This window comes from Apium graveolens, chromosome 1 (genome assembly GCF_009905375.1).
Source record: "Apium graveolens cultivar Ventura chromosome 1, ASM990537v1, whole genome shotgun sequence".
Classification (NCBI taxonomy): Eukaryota; Viridiplantae; Streptophyta; class Magnoliopsida; order Apiales; family Apiaceae; genus Apium; species Apium graveolens.
The window spans coordinates 149137766-149161879 of NC_133647.1; the positions used below are offsets into that span (position 1 = coordinate 149137766).

The 24114-nt window shown below is 33.5% G+C and overlaps 1 protein-coding gene across 2 annotated transcripts; it reads right to left on the reverse strand.

Moving 5' to 3' along the window:
• Positions 1–256: 256 nt before the first annotated feature.
• Positions 257–9362, reverse strand: LOC141721178 (protein terminal ear1-like). Of its 2 annotated transcripts, XM_074523960.1 has the most exons (6): positions 9159–9362; positions 2181–2716; positions 1972–2094; positions 1751–1892; positions 1465–1638; positions 257–829 (listed from the first exon to the last, which is right to left on the reverse strand). In XM_074523960.1, exons 2-6 carry the CDS (start codon positions 2690–2692, stop codon positions 761–763), a joined length of 1020 nt encoding a protein of 339 aa, XP_074380061.1. In that variant the 5' UTR covers positions 2693–2716; positions 9159–9362; the 3' UTR covers positions 257–760. The 2 variants fall into 2 exon arrangements, with proteins under 2 accessions (XP_074380061.1, XP_074380053.1); XM_074523952.1 differs by lacking the exon at positions 9159–9362 and having other exon boundaries at positions 2181–2870.
• Positions 9363–24114: the final 14752 nt, after the last annotated feature.

The window sequence follows — 24114 nt, forward strand, 5'->3', positions numbered from 1 at the left end:
GGTTCGGTAAATAACCGAAATTATTTTGGTTCACTGTTCGCTTCTGATTTTTACCCTTATTCGATATTCGGTAACCAAATTATATTTCGGTTCGGTTACCGGGTAACCGAATACTCAGCCCTACCTATGAGACATCTCGAAGTCACTTTGTTACCAAAACAAGAAAACAAGGCTACCAAAATATTTCTTGCATGTAGAAACCTTGTGTGCTACAACAACAAATGCAAAACAACTTGATTTTTATTTTTGACACGAACTTGATAACTGATGAGGAGGTGAATTCATAAACATGAATAAGGGAGATTTGCAGCATTTCCCTCTGGGACACGAACAAAAAAGGGTTGATCTCATCACCAGCTATATACACATATAGCTAGGTCTGCAGAAGCTAGGCACCAATATGATGAACTGATGAACCTACTCTGTTGAGTGTTGCTGCATACACATACATTCATACACTACACACTACATATCCATAAACCTCACACTACATATCCATAAACCTCCAGTTGATTCAACTGGAAGCAACACGAGACATGAATCACATGACACCCACACATCTAAAATGTTCCAAAACTAGCAATTCAAAACAAGCATAAAATACAACATAAAAAGCCTTTGTATGGGACCATATACTCCCACAGAATGATGACTGATTGATTGATTTGTATTTGTCAAATCAGCAAGTAGACTAAATCATCATGTCCTGGATGTAGTCTATAAACTGATTTTCTGACCTTCTCTTTTCCTGTCCCAATCTTCAGAAAGATTTTCGGAGCTTTGTTCCCCAACTGTCAGTGCTACTCTTCCACTCCATGCCTTCCCATACCTATCAAGACCAAGTCTAAAAGTCTAGATCAAAACAATCAACTATTACATACAGTAATTTAAGCCCTGCATACAAGATAATTGTCAGATACTAAAATAACCAAAAGATCCAGACCCCAATACTTGACGTCAACTCTGGAACCCTAAATATTGTACAAATATATACAAGCAATCTGTACACCTCTAACTAGCTGATCAATGTGAACAAAAGTTTCCAACTAATGATAGCAATGAAATGATGATTGCGCCAATTAATACAGTAAAACTGAGACTCTAGTTTGCCTGGTTTCAATGGGACTAAAAATAGGGCAGCAACTAATTTAAGAACTGCACAAAACACATAAACAACCTTCCCATTTTCCACGACTCATTTCACATTTCAAGGGTACTTTGAAGTGTTGAAACTTGAAAGAGCTACTTGCAATGCACATAATATTTTTTCTACTTTCGTAAGTTTTGTTCAGTAGAAAAATTTATTCTTCATAGCATGGCTCAAGAAATCACCATTTTTACAGATTAATTGTTATAAGTTGTCTCTACCAAAATTTTGATTCCAACACTGTTTGAGAGTTGTGTATCTGTATACATAAAAATTTCCCAAGGATTAGACAGAACCAGATATGGTGAATTTCTAACCTTTTTCTTAGTTTCTTGAGAAATATTTTGGGGGGAGGTGCGCTTCCCAACTATGAGTTGCTCCACTGCATTTCCAGAACCATTTCTAGGTGGACTGAAGCAAACTGGCAAATAGTGATCATAGCTACATATAAATATGGTTCCCCCAAAGTGCTTCACTAGTGCTTCCTTGCCCTGTGGATAAAAAATTATTTATTTTGCAACTCACATTTCTTAAGCCTAACAAATAATTTGATCATTCAACATAAACAAAATGGATCACGTGAGTTGATAAAGTACTAATTACCTGAATCCTTGCACAAACGATTTCACATATCTTTGGGGTTTTAAGACCATCCCATGCTTTGTTATGGAACACATTGTGAAACTTTTCAACAGCTTTTGCGTTAGTAAAGTTTACAAATGCATACCCTTTGTTAACCTCATTCCTGCATAACCATCACCAAAATATCAAATTAAAATTCTTTGAAATAACAAATGAACATAATTCAAAAATAAATAACTCACTTGAAATCAATGGGCAAATACACAAAATCAAAAGCTGATTCATTCTGATCTCCCCCATTCTTACAAGCTGCTTCATTCATCAACATGCAATGCTTGTCCAGTAGTGTCAGCAGCTCATCTCGCCTGTACAAAAACCTTAAAATCAACAAGGGATGCTTAAAAATACATATAATTACAAATTAACAAGGAAAAAAAGGACATATATGTACGTCAATTTGTTGGGGATATTTCTGATCATGACAGTAGTAATATTAGCAGTATCATCCACATTTTCTTCTCCATATGTCAAAGGCATAACTGGCTTTGGCCTCCTGTACATGAAACATGTTTGAACAACTCTACAAGCACCACTACCACTTCCAGTCGCCCAAATATTTTCATTTCCTATTTTCTCCCTCTCAAAGTTCAAATACCCCTTCTTCTCCTCAACCCTGTTTTCGCTGCATGCATCACCAAATCCTCGCCCTTGAACAATTTCTTGATAAGCCGGGTTACGGTGAGAGCTAACTAAAGAAGCTTCTGGCTGTGCGGCTGAGGGTGGTGGAGGAGGTGGTGGGGATGGAGTGGGGTGAGCATAGTAGAGGTGGGTGAGTTGGTAATTATTAATACTGTAAAGGGTAATAGGGTAAATCTGTGGAAGGAAGAAAACATAGTAGGAGTAAGGTGATGGAAAGTATTCCGGTGCATATGGATTCAAACCATGTTTTTGAGAAGATGTCATTGATGATCAAACTACAAAAGGAACCTGTAAAACACTAGCTGTAAGAGAGAGAGAGAGATTTAATTATATTTTATATCTTCAGAGAGAGAGAGATTTAATTAAATTTCATATCTTCATAGCTGAAGGTTGGAGAATATGAGCCCAATGAAGATGATGAGAACGTATATACAGGGAGAGTGAAAGGGAGAAAAACAGCTGACTGTGAGTTGTGACTACATATGTGTGTATTATATACTATTATTATATAGCAGAGAATTTGCAATGAGGTGTATATCTTTGGACGTGGTCCAATAATCAACACAACACATTTCACTTTTGGACACTTTATAATTACAGTACTACAATAAACAAGTTTGATGATTTTAACGGAAGCTTAGCTTACAGCTTCTCCATGGTCCCACTTCCTGCTACGTAATCAAAATATGATCTATGATAAAAGGGGGCAACATCTTCGACCCTAAGTCCCACTTTTCGATTTCATTTAGTATTTAATAAATTTCTGTTGTGTTTTTCAAGAAGAATATTTAGATTTTTATATTATTTTTCTGCTAAATGATTCTATTCATGTTTATGAAATAGTTAAACCAAAATGACTTTATAATTTAATACTAACATCTTAGATCTTAGTTACAATTATACCAATAATATAACATAAATGAATTAATTAAATTTGATTAGATTACTAAATATTTTAAGTAAACTTGTGTATAAATCAGACAAACTACTTAAAACAGGGTATAAAGATTGTAAAATTTACTCACACTGTGACCCTATTTTCCTGTCCCATCGAAAAACATGGAGGCTATTTCGTGAATATCTCTCGTTTAGTGCAAGATATAGGGAAAAATATAATTATGTATATGTGTGGTAACTAACAAAAATGAACTTGACATACACTAATACAATAAACAAAAATTGTGAAATGTGTGAGATAATATATAAGCCCATAATTTTATATTCACATGAAAATTGCAATAAGGAGATTAACATCATCAAGTAATGATAATAAAAAAATATAAACACTCCTTAGAAAATAAAAAAAAAATTGAAAAATAAGAATAGGAAAAAAAGGACACGATAGTCGATTATATCTTAAAATAAGGAAATGCGACGGAGAAATGAAGTTCTGGTGGATTGAATAGTTCTCATTTTTCAATGTGCTACAAATGCAAGAACATTGGATTACTAATGAAGTCGTTATCAGCAGTCATGGAACATGTTAACAGACATCGTATCGGGATCACAATTAACAATTATTGTGGATTCTTACTGGTGATTTTAATAATATTATGTTTGCACATCCAAGACGTTTACCGAAAAATTTCACATAGCTTGTTAACGATCGGGAGAATCTAGGATTTATAGGCAGTGACTACACTTGCGTAAAATCAAGAGGCGCTGCAGCTTGGGTGCAAGAGAAATTAGACAGAGGAGTTGCAAAACAGGATTGGAGAGACTTTTTCCCTATGGCTGAGATTGTTCTCGAAGTCTCACCTTCAGATCACTTACCACTATTTCTTCAAGTAAATAGAATTATGTATATTCGGATATGCAAATGATTTATATTCGAAAATATGTGAATTTGTGAGTCTGACTGCTTTTATATGATTATGAACAGTTGGACTGGAGGCAGAATGAAGATTTTTGTTGAAAAAATTGTATATTGTTGCATGAAGTTGGAAGAGTGGGGAGGGGGTAAAATGAATGAGCTTGATGAAAAAAAATTAGAAGTTTTAGGTATGAGTTTAAAAAAATTCGAAAGAGAAGGGATGATTATTGGATTCGGTAATAAAATGATACGAGGAGGGAGTTTCTTAAGTTATTAAAACAAAAAGAAATCTATTAACTTTAGAGAGCGAAACAATTATGGATTTATGGTTGAAGGAAGGGGGCCCAAATTCTCTATTATTTCCATGAGTTTGCATCTGCAAGAAAAAGGAATAATCAATTGACTAGTTTAAAAAACATGGATGGGAAAGGGAGGACAGTGACATTCAGGAGATCATTATTGAGTATTTTTCGGATTTGTTTAAATCGAGCCTTACATCTCCAGAAAAAGTGTAATGCATTCCGGAGGACCAAAATAACCAACTTATAATGTCGGTCTTGAGGAAGTTAAAGGTGTCGTGTTCTCGTTGTATCTGGAAAAATCACAGGGCATGACGAATTAAACCCGACTTTTTTAAACGTACTAAAAGATGGTGGGGGGAGATGCAGTATAGTCTTTTCTGATTTTTTTAGTACCGGGGAATTTCTTACACGAATAAGTTGTACGCTGGTGTGTCTCACTACAAAGGAAAAGCATCCGGAGCAAGTGACAAATTTTGATCCAATCTCACTATCTAACGTCTTGCTAAGATTATGTCTAAGGGAATGGATAACAGGGTGAAGACAAATTTATCAAAACTCATATAAGATAGGCAATGTGTTTGTGACAGATCGTCTACTCACATATAATGCACTGAACACATTTGAAATTATTCATTATATTAAAAGTGTACACAAGGCGCAAATGGCGTGGATGGTCTAAAGATTAATATTTTGAAAGTTAATGACAGATTGAAATGACATTTTAATAAAATTATGTTGAATAAGTACAGATTCCACCAAGTATTGATTTGTAGAGTCATAAGGTGTATTAAAATATAGCTTCTTGCGGAATGGTCAGGATTTTGGTGTGGTTGAACCTCAAAGGGGAATTTGACAAGGAGATCATATATTCCCATACATGTACATTTGTGTGCTGAGGGATTGAGTTCAATTATCCAAAAAAATGAGGAGGCATGCTAGATTCATGGCTGCATAATTGATAGGGGAGCACCAGCCATATCATATTTATTATTCGTGGATGACTTCTACTTTTTCTTTAAAATAACAAGTCAGAAAGTAACAGTAATGAGGAATATACTCAAACGGTATGCAGGAGTGTCGACACAAATTATTAATTCTAATAAATCCATTGTTACATTTAGTCCTAATACAACGGAGGTGAATCGGGTTTTGGTGGGCGAGATTCCAGATGTGAAAGAAGTGAGTATTACATGGAAGTATACATGAATTGCAATTAATGTGGGTAGAAAAAAGACAAAGATGTTTGGGTATACAGTTGTTAAAGTCAAGTAGAAATTGAAAGGATGGAGAAACAAGTCCATATCTAAAGCTGGGAAAATTACTTTATTCAATCGGTGGTACAATCAATTCCAACTTTATGGATGAATTTGTTTTTATTCCCGCATGATGTATGTAATAAAATTTAAAGGTAGATGAATGATTTTTGGTGGGGAACTGGTCTGAATCAAAAAGAAATATGATGGATGTGGTGATAAAAAATGTGTTACCAATGAAGGTGGGGGCTAGGATTTAGGAAGCTCATAAAATTTACTATTGACATGCTTGTGAAGCTTGGTTAGAGGCTCATAAATAGTGAGAACCCGCTTGTAACTAATTTATTGAAAGCTCAATATATTATGAGAAGTGATTTTTTGAATGCAAGTGTAGGGGCTAATCCTAGTTACGTGCGATGAAGTATATTGGGTGCTCAAGAGATTATTAAACATAATGGTATAAGGAAGATTGGAGATGGGAAAAGTACTGATGTATGGAAAGTTTCTAATCAGCTCAAATGTGTTGATAATGGTATGCTTAATATAATATGACACATGAACTTGAGCATATTAAAATTTGTAACTTAATGAGAAAAGAGGAGATAGAATGGGATAATGAAGTTTTGCGAGATATTTTTAATCATAGAGATAGGGAATTAATAATAAAAATCATGTACCTATGATATCTCGGAAGTATTCGTGGTATTGGATCTTGAATGAAAAGGAGTATTCACTTTAAAAAAGTTTATATCCCCGGATACAAGGGGAATTTGGTATTCCCCATTTTCGTTTTAGACAAAGTTACGGGAAACTAAACTACCAGGAAAGATTTTAAACTTTTTATGGCGCACATGTTGGTAATATCTCTCAACGAATCTAAATCTAGAAACAAAAAGAGTGAACATAGATGTTATATATACTTGGTGTCTAAGTCATACTAAAGATAAAAAACATGTATTGTTTGAATTCTCTTTTACAAGTTAGTTTGATGGATAATGGGTTCAATGAGCTAACCAAATAACACCAAATGACACTGTGTTTAAGGTATTATAGAGGATAGTCGAGGTGTGTACCATGAAATAGATAATGTTGATACTTATGTTATGTTGGATATATGGAATCGTCACAATAAATGAGTCTGAAATCGAGTAAATTTGTTTGTGTTCGGGGTTAAGGAATCAGCTATGAATTAGTTGAATGTTTGGAGTCATGCACAACAAGCAAATAATCAGCATTAAGTCACCACCACCTGGATGGATCAAAGTGAATGTAGACACAACAATTTTCTATGATGCGAATTGTATTGGGATTATGATTGTAGTTCAAAATGGGATGGACAATTCATGAGAGCAAGGCACAGAAGACTGTATAGATTATGTACATCAAAAGATGTAGATACATTAAGTTTGAAGGAGGCCATTATCTGGGTAAGAATTTGGAAACTTAAGCGCTGTATTTTTTCGAAACATATGCCAAATTTCTTGTTGATAAGTAAAGTGGAGCCACAAAAAATTCATACTTTAATAGCATTGTAGAGGATTGTCTTGAGTTATGCAAGCACCGTTATAATATGCTTTCTCAGTATGTGCATAGATCTGTGAATGATGTAACTCATGTAATACCACAAATTTCTCATTTCATATCAGACGAATAAGAGTGGGTTAATTCAACTCCTCAGATTGTGTACGAGGCTATTAATTCTGATTTTATTTAAGTAATGTAAGTGCTTTTTTCTTCAAAAAAAAGAGCAACGACTCTAATTTTTTCAAACAGCCCACCAAAAATCAAAATAAATTTTCAGCCTAAAAGAATCAAAAATACGGATTGCCAAATATGAAGATAATCTTGATTCATCTTTCATGTGATCAAGTCAAGTGTTGAGGATGCACTTTGCTCCGAAGGACTATCTTTTAGTCAATTGGTGAATATTTCTCATCTGATGATTTAACTTTGGTCACTATATATATATATAACTAGTTTTAAGAAAAGGAAATGAACTTTAGTGAAATGGATTGAAATTTGTGATAATGTATGTGATTTTAAAATATGTTAATGTTTGAAATGAACGACTTAAAAATGTGTTAATAATAGCTCAATAGATTGAGCATGGAGTAAAAGTTTGGACATATGTCCTCTTTGTACTACACAAAAAAAATATTATTTTAAAATTTAAACTTTTATCTTTATACAAAAACAAAGAGAAAATAATTTATTTCATGAAAAACTTAAAATTTAAATAAGTTTAATTATTAATAGGATGGACAGTGAAAGTATTAATAATTTTAACATATATTAATGTGAAATATATACATATTATTCATTGGTCGTTCCATATTATACAAGGACCCAGAAACAAAATGAAAAAATGGATTCTGATTTTTTTATATTACTTGGTAAATTTTAAAATGTTAAAAATATAATAATGCAACCCTATTTATTCAACCAAAATGGAAAACTAACTAAACAAAATATCCCAGTGTTAACAATAATTCAAATAACAAAAAATAACGGAAAACAAATTCATCAAGAGTTTATTGATTTGAAATCTAAGATAATCGTATCTCTCGTGTGACACCAATGATGGTAAATAACTTTTGAACATCATATTTTTGAAAAGTTACTTTCAACAAATGCAAAAGTCACAAGTATTAATTATTAGATTCGATAAACAATTGCAACATTTGAAAAATAATTCAACATTTGACAAACTCAATTTTATAAAATGCAAACACTAGATCAATATGCACATAAATTTGTAATGTATCTAGTTCTTTTACAAGAACATCTAATTCAAATATGTATCAACTCATAAAGAGAGAAAGTAGATCTTATAACATCAATATTGATACGAGTTTGGCTTTTTTGCAATAATAAAAAAGATTTGCTTAAGAACTACCTTATCTGACTAAAAATAAGACTTGTCTAATCATTCAATAGGAGTGCAAATTACAAGTTTCACATTTTTATTATGGTGACATTGATTTTCCTGAAGAACTAAAGGATTTGAGTTCAACATATCTATTAGCACCCTTGTAATTTAAACATGGTCAACTTATGTTTATAAAATATATCGGCTTATTTTTCTAGTCCAAAATGATACATTTTACTAGTATACCATGTTTGATATATCAGAACTGCTATAAAAATTGCACAAATGCTTAATTACGCAGCATATATATGGAAATCAAAACAAAAAACATAAATAAAAAACTTGTACCAAAATTCTTGATAGAACAATAACATCAAATATATAAACATATAAACGTCACATTGGTGAAAAAAACAAATTTAACAATTTGACTAGTAAATTAATAAACTGAATCAGATGTTATGTATTCAGTTGATAGAGTTCAGAGAGTGACCTGGTGAGGCGTGTGAAAATATTTCCTTACAAAATCGTGCACGTTCTCGTGCAAGCTTTTACGCCAACTCCTTATCGGTGCAACTTCCAATTCCGTTTTTTCTTTCTTGTGCACGAACAATTGAAGATGCCAATAAAAATTTCTCAATGCTCCAAATAACACCCACAAAATACCTAATTATATTCTTGTATAACCTCAATTGATCTGTGTATGTAGATGTTTGTCTAAAAAAATATAGATAGAAGAAAGATTGAGAAATATTGTGATTTATTGAATGGGGTACAGAGAATAGTGGCTTGAATATTGATGATTAAATCTTTATTCGACAATGTTCAATTGTTTCAAAAGCTTGAAAATATAGTAATTGGACATCAACGACAACTAACATATTCAAGAGCATATATTAAAAAAATATTAGATGATATTTAAGGTATTAGAAGTAAAGCACAAAGTAAAGGGAGAAACACAATGGCAAGACAAAAATATATCTTCTATAATCTAACAAAAACCCAAATTGATAAGGTAAAATATTTTTTTTTTAATTTTTTAATGATAATAATAATTTGGAGAATATAACATCTCTTGGCCCCAAATAAAATTTAACAAAAGAAATTATATAAAAAACATCATAAAACTTATTTTATTATGTACTTAGTATAACTAATTTTTGGCTTATAACTAGCACCTAGTGACATTTGGCATAGTTTGATAAACTAAGTGAACTACTCCTACCACTTGAATCTTTAAATCAAATTTTGACAAAATGTCACATAACACGAAAAATTAATTGTTAGTGCTTGTATTTTAATAGTTATGTGCAATAATTGACCACACAACTCCTCTCACTTAGCTAATTTCTCAAAGGTACTAATGAACAATGAAGTGCCTTGCAAATTTTACTTTAAGACTTATAAGCAGTGTTCTAAAAATCGACCGATTCATCGATTAATCGGCAGATTAATCGATTAATCGGCAGATTAATCGATGTTCGGACGGGTCTCGTCTTGATTAATCATTAATCGGGTCAAAGTACGGTTTTTTAAATCGGTCAAAAATCGGGCAGTTCAGTAAAAATCGGTCGATTCGGGCCAAAAATCGGTCAAATCAATCAAAGTTTGAAATTAATAAAAATTATTTTTTAAAGAAAAAATAAAGTTTTTTGAAAAATAATAATTAACATTTAACCTTTAATAATTAATAATAATAATATATTGACTCTTTTACATACATAAACAATCGTATATTCTTATATCCCTAGATAATCTACATAAAACCCTAACTGAATTACTCTCAAATCTCAACACTCAACTTGCTTGCTCGATCGATTCACAATATTAAGGTATTCTAAATTTATTCAACAATGATTACATCTTTCATATTTGTATTGTTTTATCCTACCCTCACTCGATTTATTTTAATTCTTAAAGTATGAACTAGTAGATATTAATTTTGTAACTACCAAGTACTAACTAATGAGTAGTCAATAGTAATTAATTAGTATAAACCACTTAACTATCAGTTATGGACCGACGACAATGGTTTTTTTTAATTCTTACCCTTTAAACATCAATATTGAATTAATGATATGTGGTTTTATTTTTATAAATCTTATGAAAGTTTAGTGACATTTAAATAGAATTATTTATTATTATTTATTAAATAAATTGCTTCCAATTAATACTTCAATTAATCAATCTGATTAATCACCGATTATCCGATTAATCCCTCCACTGAACAATCTCGATTTCCGATTTTTAGAACACTGCTTATAAGAGTGTCATTCACTATATGAGCACTTCATAATCATAGAGACAAGAAATAAGAATGTATCTGTATACTTTTTTTAAGAAGTATGTGTAACAACCCGCACTTCTAGACTATTAATTCTAAATCAAAACTAATTCAAAATAATTTAGTTGATTTAAAATTCTATTATAAAGGTGACTATTAAAAAAGCACAGCAAACGAAAGTCCAAAACTCAATCTACTCCAACACTGAGTCCTCGAACTCCAATATTATCCAACTTGAAATCGAGACGAAACCTGAAATTTGAAAGTAATGAGCTACACAGCCTAGCAAGAAAACAATTGATCCAACTAGAAGGCCAAGTAGCATATACACATATAACAAAATAACGATAATCTATACTATACGATATACGAAACAAACACTTTTGATACACTTTCTTGTTCTTATTCTATCTATACGATACATAATTTTAATCAAATACACACGCATAATACTCAATTTTAAAAATACTGGCAAGATTGATTGAAAATTTACCTCAAAACCTGATAAGATCTTAATTTAGATTTTTGACACTCTAAACGATGTTTTCATGGAAAACACGCACCACAAAAATTATAGAGAACGATAAGGTCTCTCCAAAAATTCCAGAATCAACGAATTCCGACTCACGATAAAGTTTCTACGATTTTTATAAGACTACTGATTTTTGTGGGAAAAAGACCTACGAATTTTAATAATTAAAACAAGGAAGACGAATATGATGTATTTATAGTCTTATAAAACCCTATTTCTTAACCTACAAGTTATTTATATTAAAATCTGATCCAAACTATAGACCCATTAGTCTAATTCAATTTTAAATCCTAATACACAACAAATTGTATTCATTATATTCTATAATTATTATTATTATTATTATTTTATAAATTATGATATATTACATACTAACCACCTTAAAAAGAATTTGGTCCCCAAATTCACAAAGATCCTATATGTATACACCCCATAATATTCTATATGTGAAACTTAAACTATATTTCACAGGAATGCATCCTAGAGAACGTACTAGTCCCATAACTAATACACTCTAAAGGACAGCCTGCTTTTGATACCAACTGTAACATTACGCACTTCCGAACTATTAATTATTAATCAAAACTACACTACTAGAAAAAATAGAATAGACATCGGGCTTTAACATCGTTCAAAGTTACCACATATGTAAAAAAGTATTTTTTTACATCGCTTTTCACATAATCGATGTCTAAATTTTATTTGGACATCAAATTTTCCTTCAACCAATGTCTTAAGCTTCCCTTAAAAAAATCCTGCCCCGTACTTCCCCCACACTGAACCAAAATTTCACCCCGCCTTAACCAAAATTATTCCCCCGCCTTTAACCAAAATTTCCCACAAGATAAAAACATAAACTTTAAACTTAAAACTTAATACATAAACTCACTAAAAATAAAAAAAAATCTAAAAACATAAAACTAAACACACACACGACTCATCAAATACTTTCTCTCACTCGTCAGACACATTCCCTCAAAGAACCCAAGCTCTATTCAATCGCTTCAATTAGTTATGATCTTGCTTGTCTCAATCTCCAAATTAGCTCATCATCGTGTATTTCTCCTTTGTGCTCATCATATGTTTCTTCTCTATGATGTTCTTGCGGTACGGTGCCTGCATCATCTCCTCAATTTTTGTTGTGTATCGCTCCTCTATGTTTAACTAGTTAGATTTTTTATCTTGTTCGATTGTTAATCTCTTAGCATCTCTTAGGCATTGTAGATAAGCTTATTATATAATTAGGTTTTATTATTTTGGTTGAACCCCTAATTTTTAAATTTTGGGGGTTTCAATTTTGGGAATTTTATAAATATATTAATACTCTTCTTTTTTCAGATCCCTAAGAGATGATGCAACATGTATACAACTGAGGAATTGTGAGTATCAAATATTACTTGGATCTCCTAGTGAACCACTTTCTTGACTAAATCTGTTAGGAATCTGTTGCAGGCTTTGTTAGATATATTTGATAATGTCATGACTAATGTGATTTATGTTTAGTTTACAGATCTTACTTAAACAGGACAAATCAGTACTTAACTGAAATCAGCACTTATACTGAAGTCAGAACATAAGTCGTCAGTACTTAAGGTTCAGAAGATATTTATCAGAAGATAATATCAGGACTTAAATGAAACGTTCAGATAAGGAAGGCAGCTGGTTAAAGAAAAGAAGATCGAGACAAACATAAGAAGAGATATGCATAAAGATGGAATTCTATGAAGAATAGAATACTAGGAAGAAAAGATATCTGATTGATATATTTTAGGAAGCAGAATTATATTCCATATCAATTAGCGATTATCTTGTAACTGTGTAGTATATAAACACAGACATAGGGTTTACACTATAAGTGTTATCACAATCGAGAAGATTATTCTTTGTAACCCTAGCAGCTCTCGTGATATTTGTTCATCACTGAGAGAGAACAGTTCCATACTGTAACAGAGTTTATTGTCTTGAATAAAGTTTGTTTTCTGTTACTTGAGTTATTAAAGTTCGATTTGATTGTGCTATACACTGTATTCACCCCCCTCTACAGTGTGTGTGACCTGACAAATGGTATCAGAGCTTATCTGTTAACACACAAACAATTTAAGATCCAAAAACAATCATGTCTGAAGTAGAAACTCCAACTAAGCCCACCAAAGATGAAGAACCTCCAAAGACACAAATTCAAAGCCGATATGAGACTATTAGAGTTCCCATATTGAGACCATCTGAATATGCCATATGGAAGGTGAGAATGACCATGTTTCTGGAAGCTACAGATCCAGAATATCTTGATAGAATCAAGGAAGGGCCTCACAAACCAACCAAGCTCGTTGTTGTAGTTGCAGGTGAAGCAGCAAAGTCTGTACCAAAGGAAAAGAGTGATTACACTGCTGAAGTTATCGCATCAATTGCTAAGGATGCTAAGGTACGTCACTTACTGCATAGTGCTATTGATAATGTAATGTCAAATAGGGTAATAAACTGCAAGACTGCAAAGGAGATATGAGATGCCTTGGAAATAAGATGTCAGGGAACGGATACGATTAAGAAGAACAGGAAGACAATACTCACTCAAGAGTATGAACACTTTGACTCAAAGGCTAATGAGTCATTGACTGATTTATATGATAGATTTGTCAAACTCTTGAATTATTTGTCACTAGTTAATAAGGAGTATGATCTTGAAGATTCAAACCTTAAATTCCTGTTAGCTCTTCCTGAATGCTGGGATTTGAAGGCAACAACAATAAGAGACAACTATAATCTTGATGAAACAACTCTTGATGAAATTTATGGGATGCTCAAGACTCATGAACTTGAGATGGAACAAAGAAGCAAGAGGAAAAGAGGAAAGTCAAGGACAGTTGCTCTTAAGGCTGAAGAAAAAATCCCCAAGGCAGCAACCTCAAGGAAAGACAAGGGTAAAGCTCTCTTCACAAAGTCTGATACCGAGTCATCAAGTTCTGAAAGTGATGATGACTCAGAATCTGAAAGCTTGCCTGAGACGGATGCTGATGAAGAGATGATGAAACTGTGTGCTCTTATATTGAAAGGAATCACAAAGATTGCATACAGGAAGTTCAGGAAGGGAAAGAAGTTTTCCAGGAAAGGTGCAAGTTCTGATAAGAAGAATTTCAGAAAATCTGAGGGCAGAGGAGGAAAGTCTGACAGAGGAGATTATACAAATGTCAAATGCTACAACTGTGGTGAGAAAGGCTACATATCTCCTGATTGCAAGAAAGTGAAGAGTGACAAAGGCAAGGCTCTTGTCACAAAGAAGAAAAGCTGGACAGACACCTCAGATTCTGAAAGTGAGGAGAATTATGCCCTGATGGCAAATGCTGATAAGGCAAGTGCTGAAAGCAGTTCTGAAGTTGCTGAATTAAAGGTACCTTAAACTACTTATGCCTTTCATACTGATGATATTAATGAGTTGAGAAGATATCTTAAAACCATGTTCATTAGTTATAGAGATCAAACTTTAACATGTGAAAGATTAACTTCTAAAAATCTTGCTTGCAAAAAGAGGAATGATTATTTAGAAAAAGAGTTAGTCATGTTCCATCAAACTCATAAAGATAGAGATGATGCTTTCTATGTTAGGGATGAAGTGCTTAAAATGAATGATTCTCTAAAAGCTGAGTTAGAAAAGTAAAGAGAGATTATCAGGACTTGGATTAACTCTGGCAGAACAATTCAAAATTTGTTAAGTAGTGAAAACTGGAAAGAGGGCTTAGGTTATGGAGATGATAAGAATGATAAAGGAACTGTAGATATTAAGCCTATAGTTGTTAAACAAAAATCAAAGTTAAAACTTGTTAAGTTTGTAGCTGTAAAATCTGATACTGAGAAATCAGAAGTTAAAAAGGAATTCACTTCTGACAAACTAAAACAGGAAAAGACAACTGAAGTAAACGTAGGCTTAATGACAAAGAAGCAACTTAAGCATAAGCTGAAAGATGTTAAGAATGCAAACAAGGTAAAATCACCAAGGAAAAATAGGAATGGAAAGGAAGGTGTGAATAAAAGCAATGATTATAAGCCTGTTCCTGATGCTCCTAGAAAAACATGTCATAACTGTGGAAGTACTAACCATCTGGCTTCTTTTTGCAGGAAGAATAAGAATATAAACTCCTTATCTTCAAAGTCAGGAGTTAAGAGTCAGTTTGTTAGATATAAGCCACAAAATCCTTGTTTTCATTGTGGTAGTTTATGACATTCCATTTATACTTGTAAGGAATATCATAGTTTGTACTATGATTATTATCAAATAAAATTTTCTTTAAAGAAAGTTACCATCGTTCCTTCTAGTGTAAGTTCTGATTCAAAGTCTGATAGTGTAAATTCTGATAAGAAAAATGTTAACATAAACTCTGATGCTAAATCCGCTGCAAATGTTAACAGACTTAATAAGGCCAAAGGATCCAAGCTTGTCTGGGTCCTTAAAACTAATCATTAGTGGTCTTTGTGATTGCAGGGCAACAGGAAAAACATCCTAGTTCTAGATAGTGGATGTTCAGGATATATGACTGGAAATAAAGCTCTGCTATCAGACTTTGTGGAGAAGGCTGGCCCAAGTGTTTCTTATGGAGATGGCAACATTGGAAAAACATTGGGATATGGCAATATCAATCTTGGGAATGTCATCATTAAGGAAGTAGCTCTGGTCTCAAGACTTAAACACAATCTGCTGAGTGTTAGTCAAATCTGTGACAGAGGTTATCATGTGGATTTCTTTGAAGAACACTGTGAAGTTGTAAGTAAATCTACAGGCAAAGTTGTTCTGAAAGGATATAGGCGTGTTATCATTTATGAAGCCAAGCTTTCAACAAGTACTGATGGTTCTGCAATCTGTCTGATGAGTAGAGCATCAATTGAAGAAAGCTGGAATTGGCACAAGAAACTCTCTCATTTAAATTTCAACAATAAAAATGAGTTGGTCAAGAAAGATCTTGTGAGAGGACTGCCAAAGTCAGTATTTGCTCCTGATGGCCTTTGTAATTCTTGTCAGAAGGCCAAACAAAGAAAATCTTCATTCAAGAGCAAGACTGAATCATCAATTCTTGAGCCTTATCACCTACTACATGTTGATCTATTTTGTCCAGTAAATGTCATGTCTATTGCAAAGAAGAAATATGCTATGGTCATAGTGGATGAGTTCACCAGATACACATGGGTGTATTTCTTGCACAAAAAAAGTGAAACTACATCTCTCTTGATTGATCATGTCAAGCAACTGGATAAATTGGTCAACGACTCAGTGAAGATAATAAGAAGTGATAATGGTACTGAGTTCAAGAATTTGATAATGGAAGAGTTCTGCAAAAACCATGGAATCAAGCAGGAATTCTCTGTTCCTGGAACTCCACAGCAAAATGGAGTTGTTGAAAGAAAGAATAGAACTCTTATTGAAGCTGCACGTAGAATGCTTGATGAAGCAAAGCTTCCAACCTATTTCTGGGCTGAAGCTGTGCATACTGCTTGTTTTACTCAGAATGCAACACTCATTAACAAGCAAGGAAAGACACCATATGAGATGGTGAAGAAAAAGAAGCCAAATCTGAAGTATTTTCATGTATTTGGATGCAAGTGTTTTGTTCTTAAGACTCATCCTGAACCGCTATCCAAATTTGATCTAAAAGCTGATGAATGAATCTTTGTTGGATATCCACTTTCCACAAAAGCCTTCAGAGTCTATAACTTGAGAACAAGAGTGGTCATGGAATCTATCAATGTCTCTTTTGATGATAAGAAGATTACTAGACTTGAAGATTTCAATGATCATGATCAGCTGAGATTTGAAAATGAAGACTTAAATTCTGATACTGAAAATCCTGACAATCTAAATCCTGATACTGCAAACTCTGATGGATTAAACTCTGATGTTATTGAAACTGTGGTGACTACGCTAAAAGAAGATGCACCTATGCAGGGGGAGCATATTCAAGATACAATCACATCTCAAGAAGCATCAGAACATACATCTGGCTCTTCAAGTTCTGATTTATCAAGTTCTGATAAGCCAAGCTCTGATAGTTCTGAAAATCTAAATTCTGAAGGATCCAAGTCAGAGAGCATAGTTTCAGGGGGAGCATCAGAAAATGTTGATGAAGATAGCATGGATCATGGGGGAGCATCCAGTTCTAGAGAAAACCTTCCATCAGCAAGGAAGTGGACTAAATCACATACACCTGACTTAATTATTGGAAATCCTGATGCAGGTGTAAGAACTAGAACAGCTACTTCAAGTGAATGTCTTTACAATTCTTTTCTTTCTCATACTGAACCAAAGAAAGTGGAAGAAGCTCTTCAAGATGCTGATTGGGTGCAAGCAATGCAGGAAGAGTTAAATGAATTTGAAAGAAACAAAGTCTGGACCCTAGTGCCAAGACCAAAGAACATATCTGTTATTGGTACAAAGTGGGTATTTAGAAACAAAACTGATAGTGATGGCATAATTACAAGGAATGAGGCAAGGTTGGTTGTAAAAGGATATTCTCGACAGGAGGGAATTGATTATGATGAAACATTTGCACCAGTTGCTAGATTGGAAGCCATAAGGATATTTTTGGCTTATGCTACTCACAAAAAGTTTACTGTCTTTCAAATGGATGTGAAAAGTGCTTTTCTCAATGGAGAATTGGAGGAAGTAGTATATGTTGAACAACCTCTAGGCTTTGTAGATTCCAAATATCCAGATTATGTCTACAGGCTTGATAAAGCACTTTATGGACTTAAGCAAGCTCCAAGAGCATGGTATGAGACTTTAGCTCAGTTTCTTCTGGAAAGTGGATTTAACAGAGGAACTATAGACAAAACACTGTTCTACCTCAACCATGGAAATGACTTACTTCTGGTTCAGATATATGTTGATGATATCATCTTTGGTTCTACAAATGACAGACTTTGTAAGAAGTTTGCCAAACTGATGCAGTCAAGGTATCAAATGAGTATGATGGGGGAACTTAGCTATTTTCTTGGCCTTCAAGTCAAGCAGAATGAAGAAGGCACTTTTATTTGTCAAACTAAGTACACCATAAATTTGCTGAAGAAATTTGGAATGCAAGATTGTTCAAATGTATCCACTCCCATGGCCACTACAACAAAACTGGATAAGGATACTGGTAAATCAGTAGATATTACTGATTACAGAGGTATGATTGGCTCTCTACTCTATCTAACTACTAGTAGACCTGATATCATGTATGCTACCTGTCTCTGTGCAAGATTTCAAGCAGATCCAAGAGAACCTCACTTAACAGCTGTGAAAAGGATTTTCAAATATCTTAAGGGAACAGCTGATCTGGGATTGTGGTATCCCAGAGAATCAGATTTTAAACTAATAGGTTACTCAGATGCAGATTTTGCAGGTTGCAAAATTGACTGGGAAAAGCACAAGTGGAAGCTGCCAATTTCTTGGAGGCAGATTGGTTTCTTGGTTTAGCAAGAAACAAAAGTCAATTTCCACATCAACTGCAGAAGCAGAGTACATTGCTGCAGGAAGCTGTTGTGCACAGATTCTTTGGATGAAGAATCAGTTACTGGATTACGAGTTAACATATTTTAAAATCCCTATTTACTGTGATAATCAAAGTGCTATTGCTATGACAGGTAATCCAGTTCAACACTCAATGACAAAGCACACCAGCATTAGGTACCACTTCATAAGGGAACATGTGGATGAAGGTACAATGGAATTGCACTTTGTTCCAACAGATCAACAACTAGCATATATCTTCACAAAACCACTGTGTAAAGCTACCTTTACAAGATTGGTAAATGAACTTGGAATGGTTTCAGGTTCTTTCTCTAAATCTGCTTAGTTTTTGTTCTGATGCATCAGACTTTATGATCAGTATTTACAGAAATTACTTTCCTTGTGTATTCTGTGCTTACCTGAAAATTGCTTAAGTACTGATTGTTGTCTGATGTGAATTTCTAAACTCTGATAATGATATATTTGATAATGTCATGACTAATGTGATTTATGTTTAGTTTACAGATCTTACTTAAACATGACAAATCAGTACTTAACTAAAATCAGCACTTATACTGAAGTCAGAACTTAAGTCGTCAGTACTTAAGGTTCAGAAGATATTTATCAGAAGATAATATCAGGACTTAAAGGAAACGTTCAGATAAGGAAGGCAGCTGGTTAAAGAAAAGAAGATCGAGACAAACATAAGAAGAGATATGCATGCAGATGGAATTCTATGAAGAATAGAATACTTGGAAGAAAAGATATCTGATTGATATATTTTAGGAAGCAGAATTATATTCCATATCAATTAGCGATTATCTTGTAACTGTGTAGTATATAAACACAGATATAGGGTTTACACTATAAGTGTTATCACAATCGAGAAGATTATTCTTTGTAACCCTAGCAGCTCTCGTGATATTTGTTCATCACTGAGAGAGAACAGTTCCATACTCTAACAGAGTTTATTGTCTTGAATAAAGTTTGTTTTCTGTTACTTGAGTTATTAAAGTTCGATTTGATTGTGCTATACACTGTATTCACCCCCTCTACAGTGTGTGTGACCTAACAGGTTTCATGATAATTTACCAAAATACCTTAGTAAATTTAATTAAGTATTTTTGTAACTATCAACAGATAACCACACTTGTTCATTTATTGATAGAGTGGCTTATATTTCAATAAGTTTTTGTAGCACATTTCTATTTACTGTAATTACTTAGAGGTTAAGAAGTTGTTGGAAATTCTAAGTCATGTTGACTACTGGCAAGATATACAAAATAGGTTAGCTAATTGTAAATAAAAGATGCCTTGTAATTTTTCATAAGTGAAAGAGTATCAACTTCTAAGGAAACACTTTCAACGGATAAATTACAAAGCCTCGATGGATGACTTAAGAGACTTTCAACGGATAATCCATTAGAGACTCAACGGATAACTCAAGTTAAGTATCAACGGATAATACTGAAGTCTCGACATATAACAAATTCAAATAGCAGTTGAAAGTAACTTGACAGTCACATGGGTTGATTGTATACGAAAGGAATGTGGCAGCCTGTTTGCAGGTTTTAGAGAACAAAAAAACATTTCCATTTCCATGCTTAACTGAATATATTCAAAGATGCTGGATAGAGAAATAGAGCAACATTTAATAGACTTAGATACTTGTTTTCACTGTTTTTCTTATTCATATGTAACTTGGTAGTATATAAACCAAGAGTAGCAAGTAGTTAACGAAGTAATTTTGAAATGAGAAATAAAAAAAGCTATATCTGTTAGTAATTCTCGTTGTTCATCTTTGTAAAATACTTGTAATTAGCTGTGTGCATTCTTGCATCACAGAGTTCTCTAATGGTGGAAAGATCAATCCACCAGAAATTTTTAAACAGTCTTGTTTATTTACTTTGTGTTTGAATACTTGAATTATTTTAATCCACACTACAAGATATTCATTCGCAGTTATATATATTTAAAAGAGTTTTCTTAAAATTTCCAAAAGGAACCAGAACTTTATTCAACCCCTCTTCTGTAATCCTGTTAGATTGTTAGGGAATAACAATTGGTATCAGAGCGAGCTCTTAACACAATAAGAGTTTAAAGATCAAAACAAACTAGCAACATGAGTATAAAGGATGTTGGAGTAAAGATCCATTTTCTGGATAAAGACATTATCATAACTAGAAAGTGAAGATGCGCCTTCATCTTCTCTCACAAGATAAAAGGTATGTTGACTGCATTGAGAAAGGCCCTCATGTTCCTCGCAGGGCTCCAACAGATGCACAAAGATAAGAAGGCTATGAACATTTTATTCAATGGTCTTGATGGTGATATGTTTGACAATGTTATCAACTGTAAATTTGCTAAGGACATTTGGGATATAGTTCAAGTCATATATGATGAAACTGAACAAGTAAGGGAAAACAAGATGCAACTTCTTATACAGTAATATGAGCACTTTCATATTGAGGAAAGTGAGTCTTTGAGTGACATTTAGTAGATTTCAAAAACTACTAAATGGATTAAAGCTGCATGGAAAAGTCTACCAAACAAAAGATTCAAACTTGAAATTCTTGAGATCTTTACCAAAAGATTGGAAGCCTATGACAATTTCTCTTAAAAACTCTCAAGAGTATAAAGAGTTCACTCTAGAGAGACTGTATGGCATTTTAAAAACCCGTGAGCTCGAGATGGAGTAGGATGAGAAATTGGAGAAAGGAAGGAAGAAATGAGGATCTGTTACTTTGGTGGCTGAATAAGAGAGAGGAAAAGAGATGAAGGTTGAAGCTGTGGAAATTTACACCAAACTCAAGGGTTTGTAAAGGCATTGAAAAAGGGCTAATGGCTGAGAATGAAGATTATCCTAGTCAGGATGAAATGGAGGATATAGATGAGCATCTGGATTTCATATCAAGAAGAATTTCCAAACTCAAATTCAAAAAGAATTTTGGAGCAACCAAGCCAAACAGAAACATGGTGGACAATTCAAAATTTAAATGTTTCAAGTGTGGCTTGAGTGGTCATTTTTCCAATGAATGCAGAAAGCCTAACCCTAAGAAAAAGAGGTTTGAGCCAGTGGATTATATGAAGAAATACTTTGAATTGCTCAAACAAAAAGAAAAGGCTTTCTTGACTCAGGAAAATGATTGGGCAGCAGATGGGAAATATGAAGATGAAGAAACATGCTATGTCAACCTAGCTCTAATGGCCAAATAATATAAAGCAGAGGTCAATTCCTCAAGCAATCAGGTAATCACTACAAACCTAGCACATATTTCTAAAGATGAGTGTAATGATGCCATAAATGATATGTCCACAGAAATATATCACTTGCATGTTATACTTAAATCACTCACTAAAGAAAATACAAGAATTAATGAAAATAATCTATATTTTTTATTCCTTTGTCTCGAACTTCGTGAAGAACTCCATCCTATCTCTGTGCTGTTGGGAAATCTGCACAGATAGGATCACATACTTGAGCTAGATGGAGATATAGTGCCTAGCGTAGAACACGCAGTTTGGCTGACCCTCTTCTTCTCATTCGGGTTTTTAAGTGAGAGAAATGTTGTGTTAGAAACTCAGTTTATTGAGTTTGAGTGCAAGATTACAAAGGATGAACTGACTGAATCTTTGAAGAAAGAGGAAATCTTAAAAAACAGCTTGAACGTGAGCAAGAGGCTTGGAAATCATCGAGGAATGTAAGTGCCCAAATTTTCAAAGTTCAAGGAATTGAGTCTTTCTATGAAGAAGCCTGGAAAAAGAACAAGAAGAAACTGGACCCTATTTTGTTTGATGGTTTATCAATAGATGTGGAATCAATGGATGATGAAGCTTATCCATTAAAAGATGAAAGTAATATTCGTTGAAAGTCAAAGATGCACATCAGTTGATATAAAAGAAGCCAATTAGCAAAGCCGAGCTAGCTAAGCTGAATGAGAAATATGGACCAGTTTCTAAGAACTTTGTTATAGGAGAATCAAGTCAAGTCAAGGATACAAAGAGAGTGAATGTGGGGCATCTATCAATGAAGCAGTTGAATGACAGATTATAGAAAATTGAGTTCAAGGTAGATTCTAAGAGGAAAAATAATAGGAATGGGAAAGTAGGAATTAACAAACATAACAACTACACACCTGATAAGTATGCACCTAGAAAGACTTGTGTCTAATATGGCAGTGTTAATCATTTATCTGTTAATTGCAAATCTGTTATGCCTACACCCATGTCTGCACCTTCCACTTTTCCCAATATGCCCACATTACTAATGAATGTCATGCCTATTATGCCTGAACAAAATTTAAATGCACAATTTGTTAATATGTTATTTGCATTAAATCCTTATTATGTTGTATTTAATATGCCTCAAATTCCATTTAACATTCCTTGTTGGAATAACATGTTTGCACATTCCATGCCATTTCATGTTTACCAACATGTGCCTGATAATTCTGTGAATGTTAATGGTTTTCAAAGCCCTACTCCTATGAACAAGGTTGATTCTCAATCACCTAAGTCAAATGAGGAAAAACCCAAGAAACCTAAAAAGAAAGCTAAAAAGACAGGACCTGAGAAAACTTGAGTACAAAAATTAACTGGATTTGATTTTGATGTGTGCAGGGAAACAGAAAGAGTGTATGGTATCTATATAGTGGATGCTTAAGGCATATGACTGGAGACTCTACTCTGCTCACTGAGTTCAAGAAAAGAGTTGGCCCAAGTATTATTTTTGGAGATGGCAACAAAGGGTATAATGTGGGATATGGCTTGATTTCAAAAGAGAATGTCATCATTGAAGAAGTTTCTCTAGTGGATGGACTCAAACACAATCTTTTGAGTATCAGCAAGCTATGTGACAAAGGTAACTCTGTAACTTTCAATTTTGAAGCTTGTGTTGTTACAAACAAGAAAAATAACAAAGTTGTTCTCATTGGAGTGCGAAAAGGAAATGTGTATCTAGCTAACTTCAACTCATCTAATGTAGATTTTATTACTTATCTTTTTAACAAAGCAAGTCAAGATGAAAGCTGGCTATGGCACAAAAAAATGTCTCATTTAAACTTCACGACTATGAATGAATTAGTCAGGAAAGACCTAGTAAGAGGCATTCCTCAAGTTGAGTTCTCAAAGGATCGATTATGTGATGCTTGTCAAAAAGG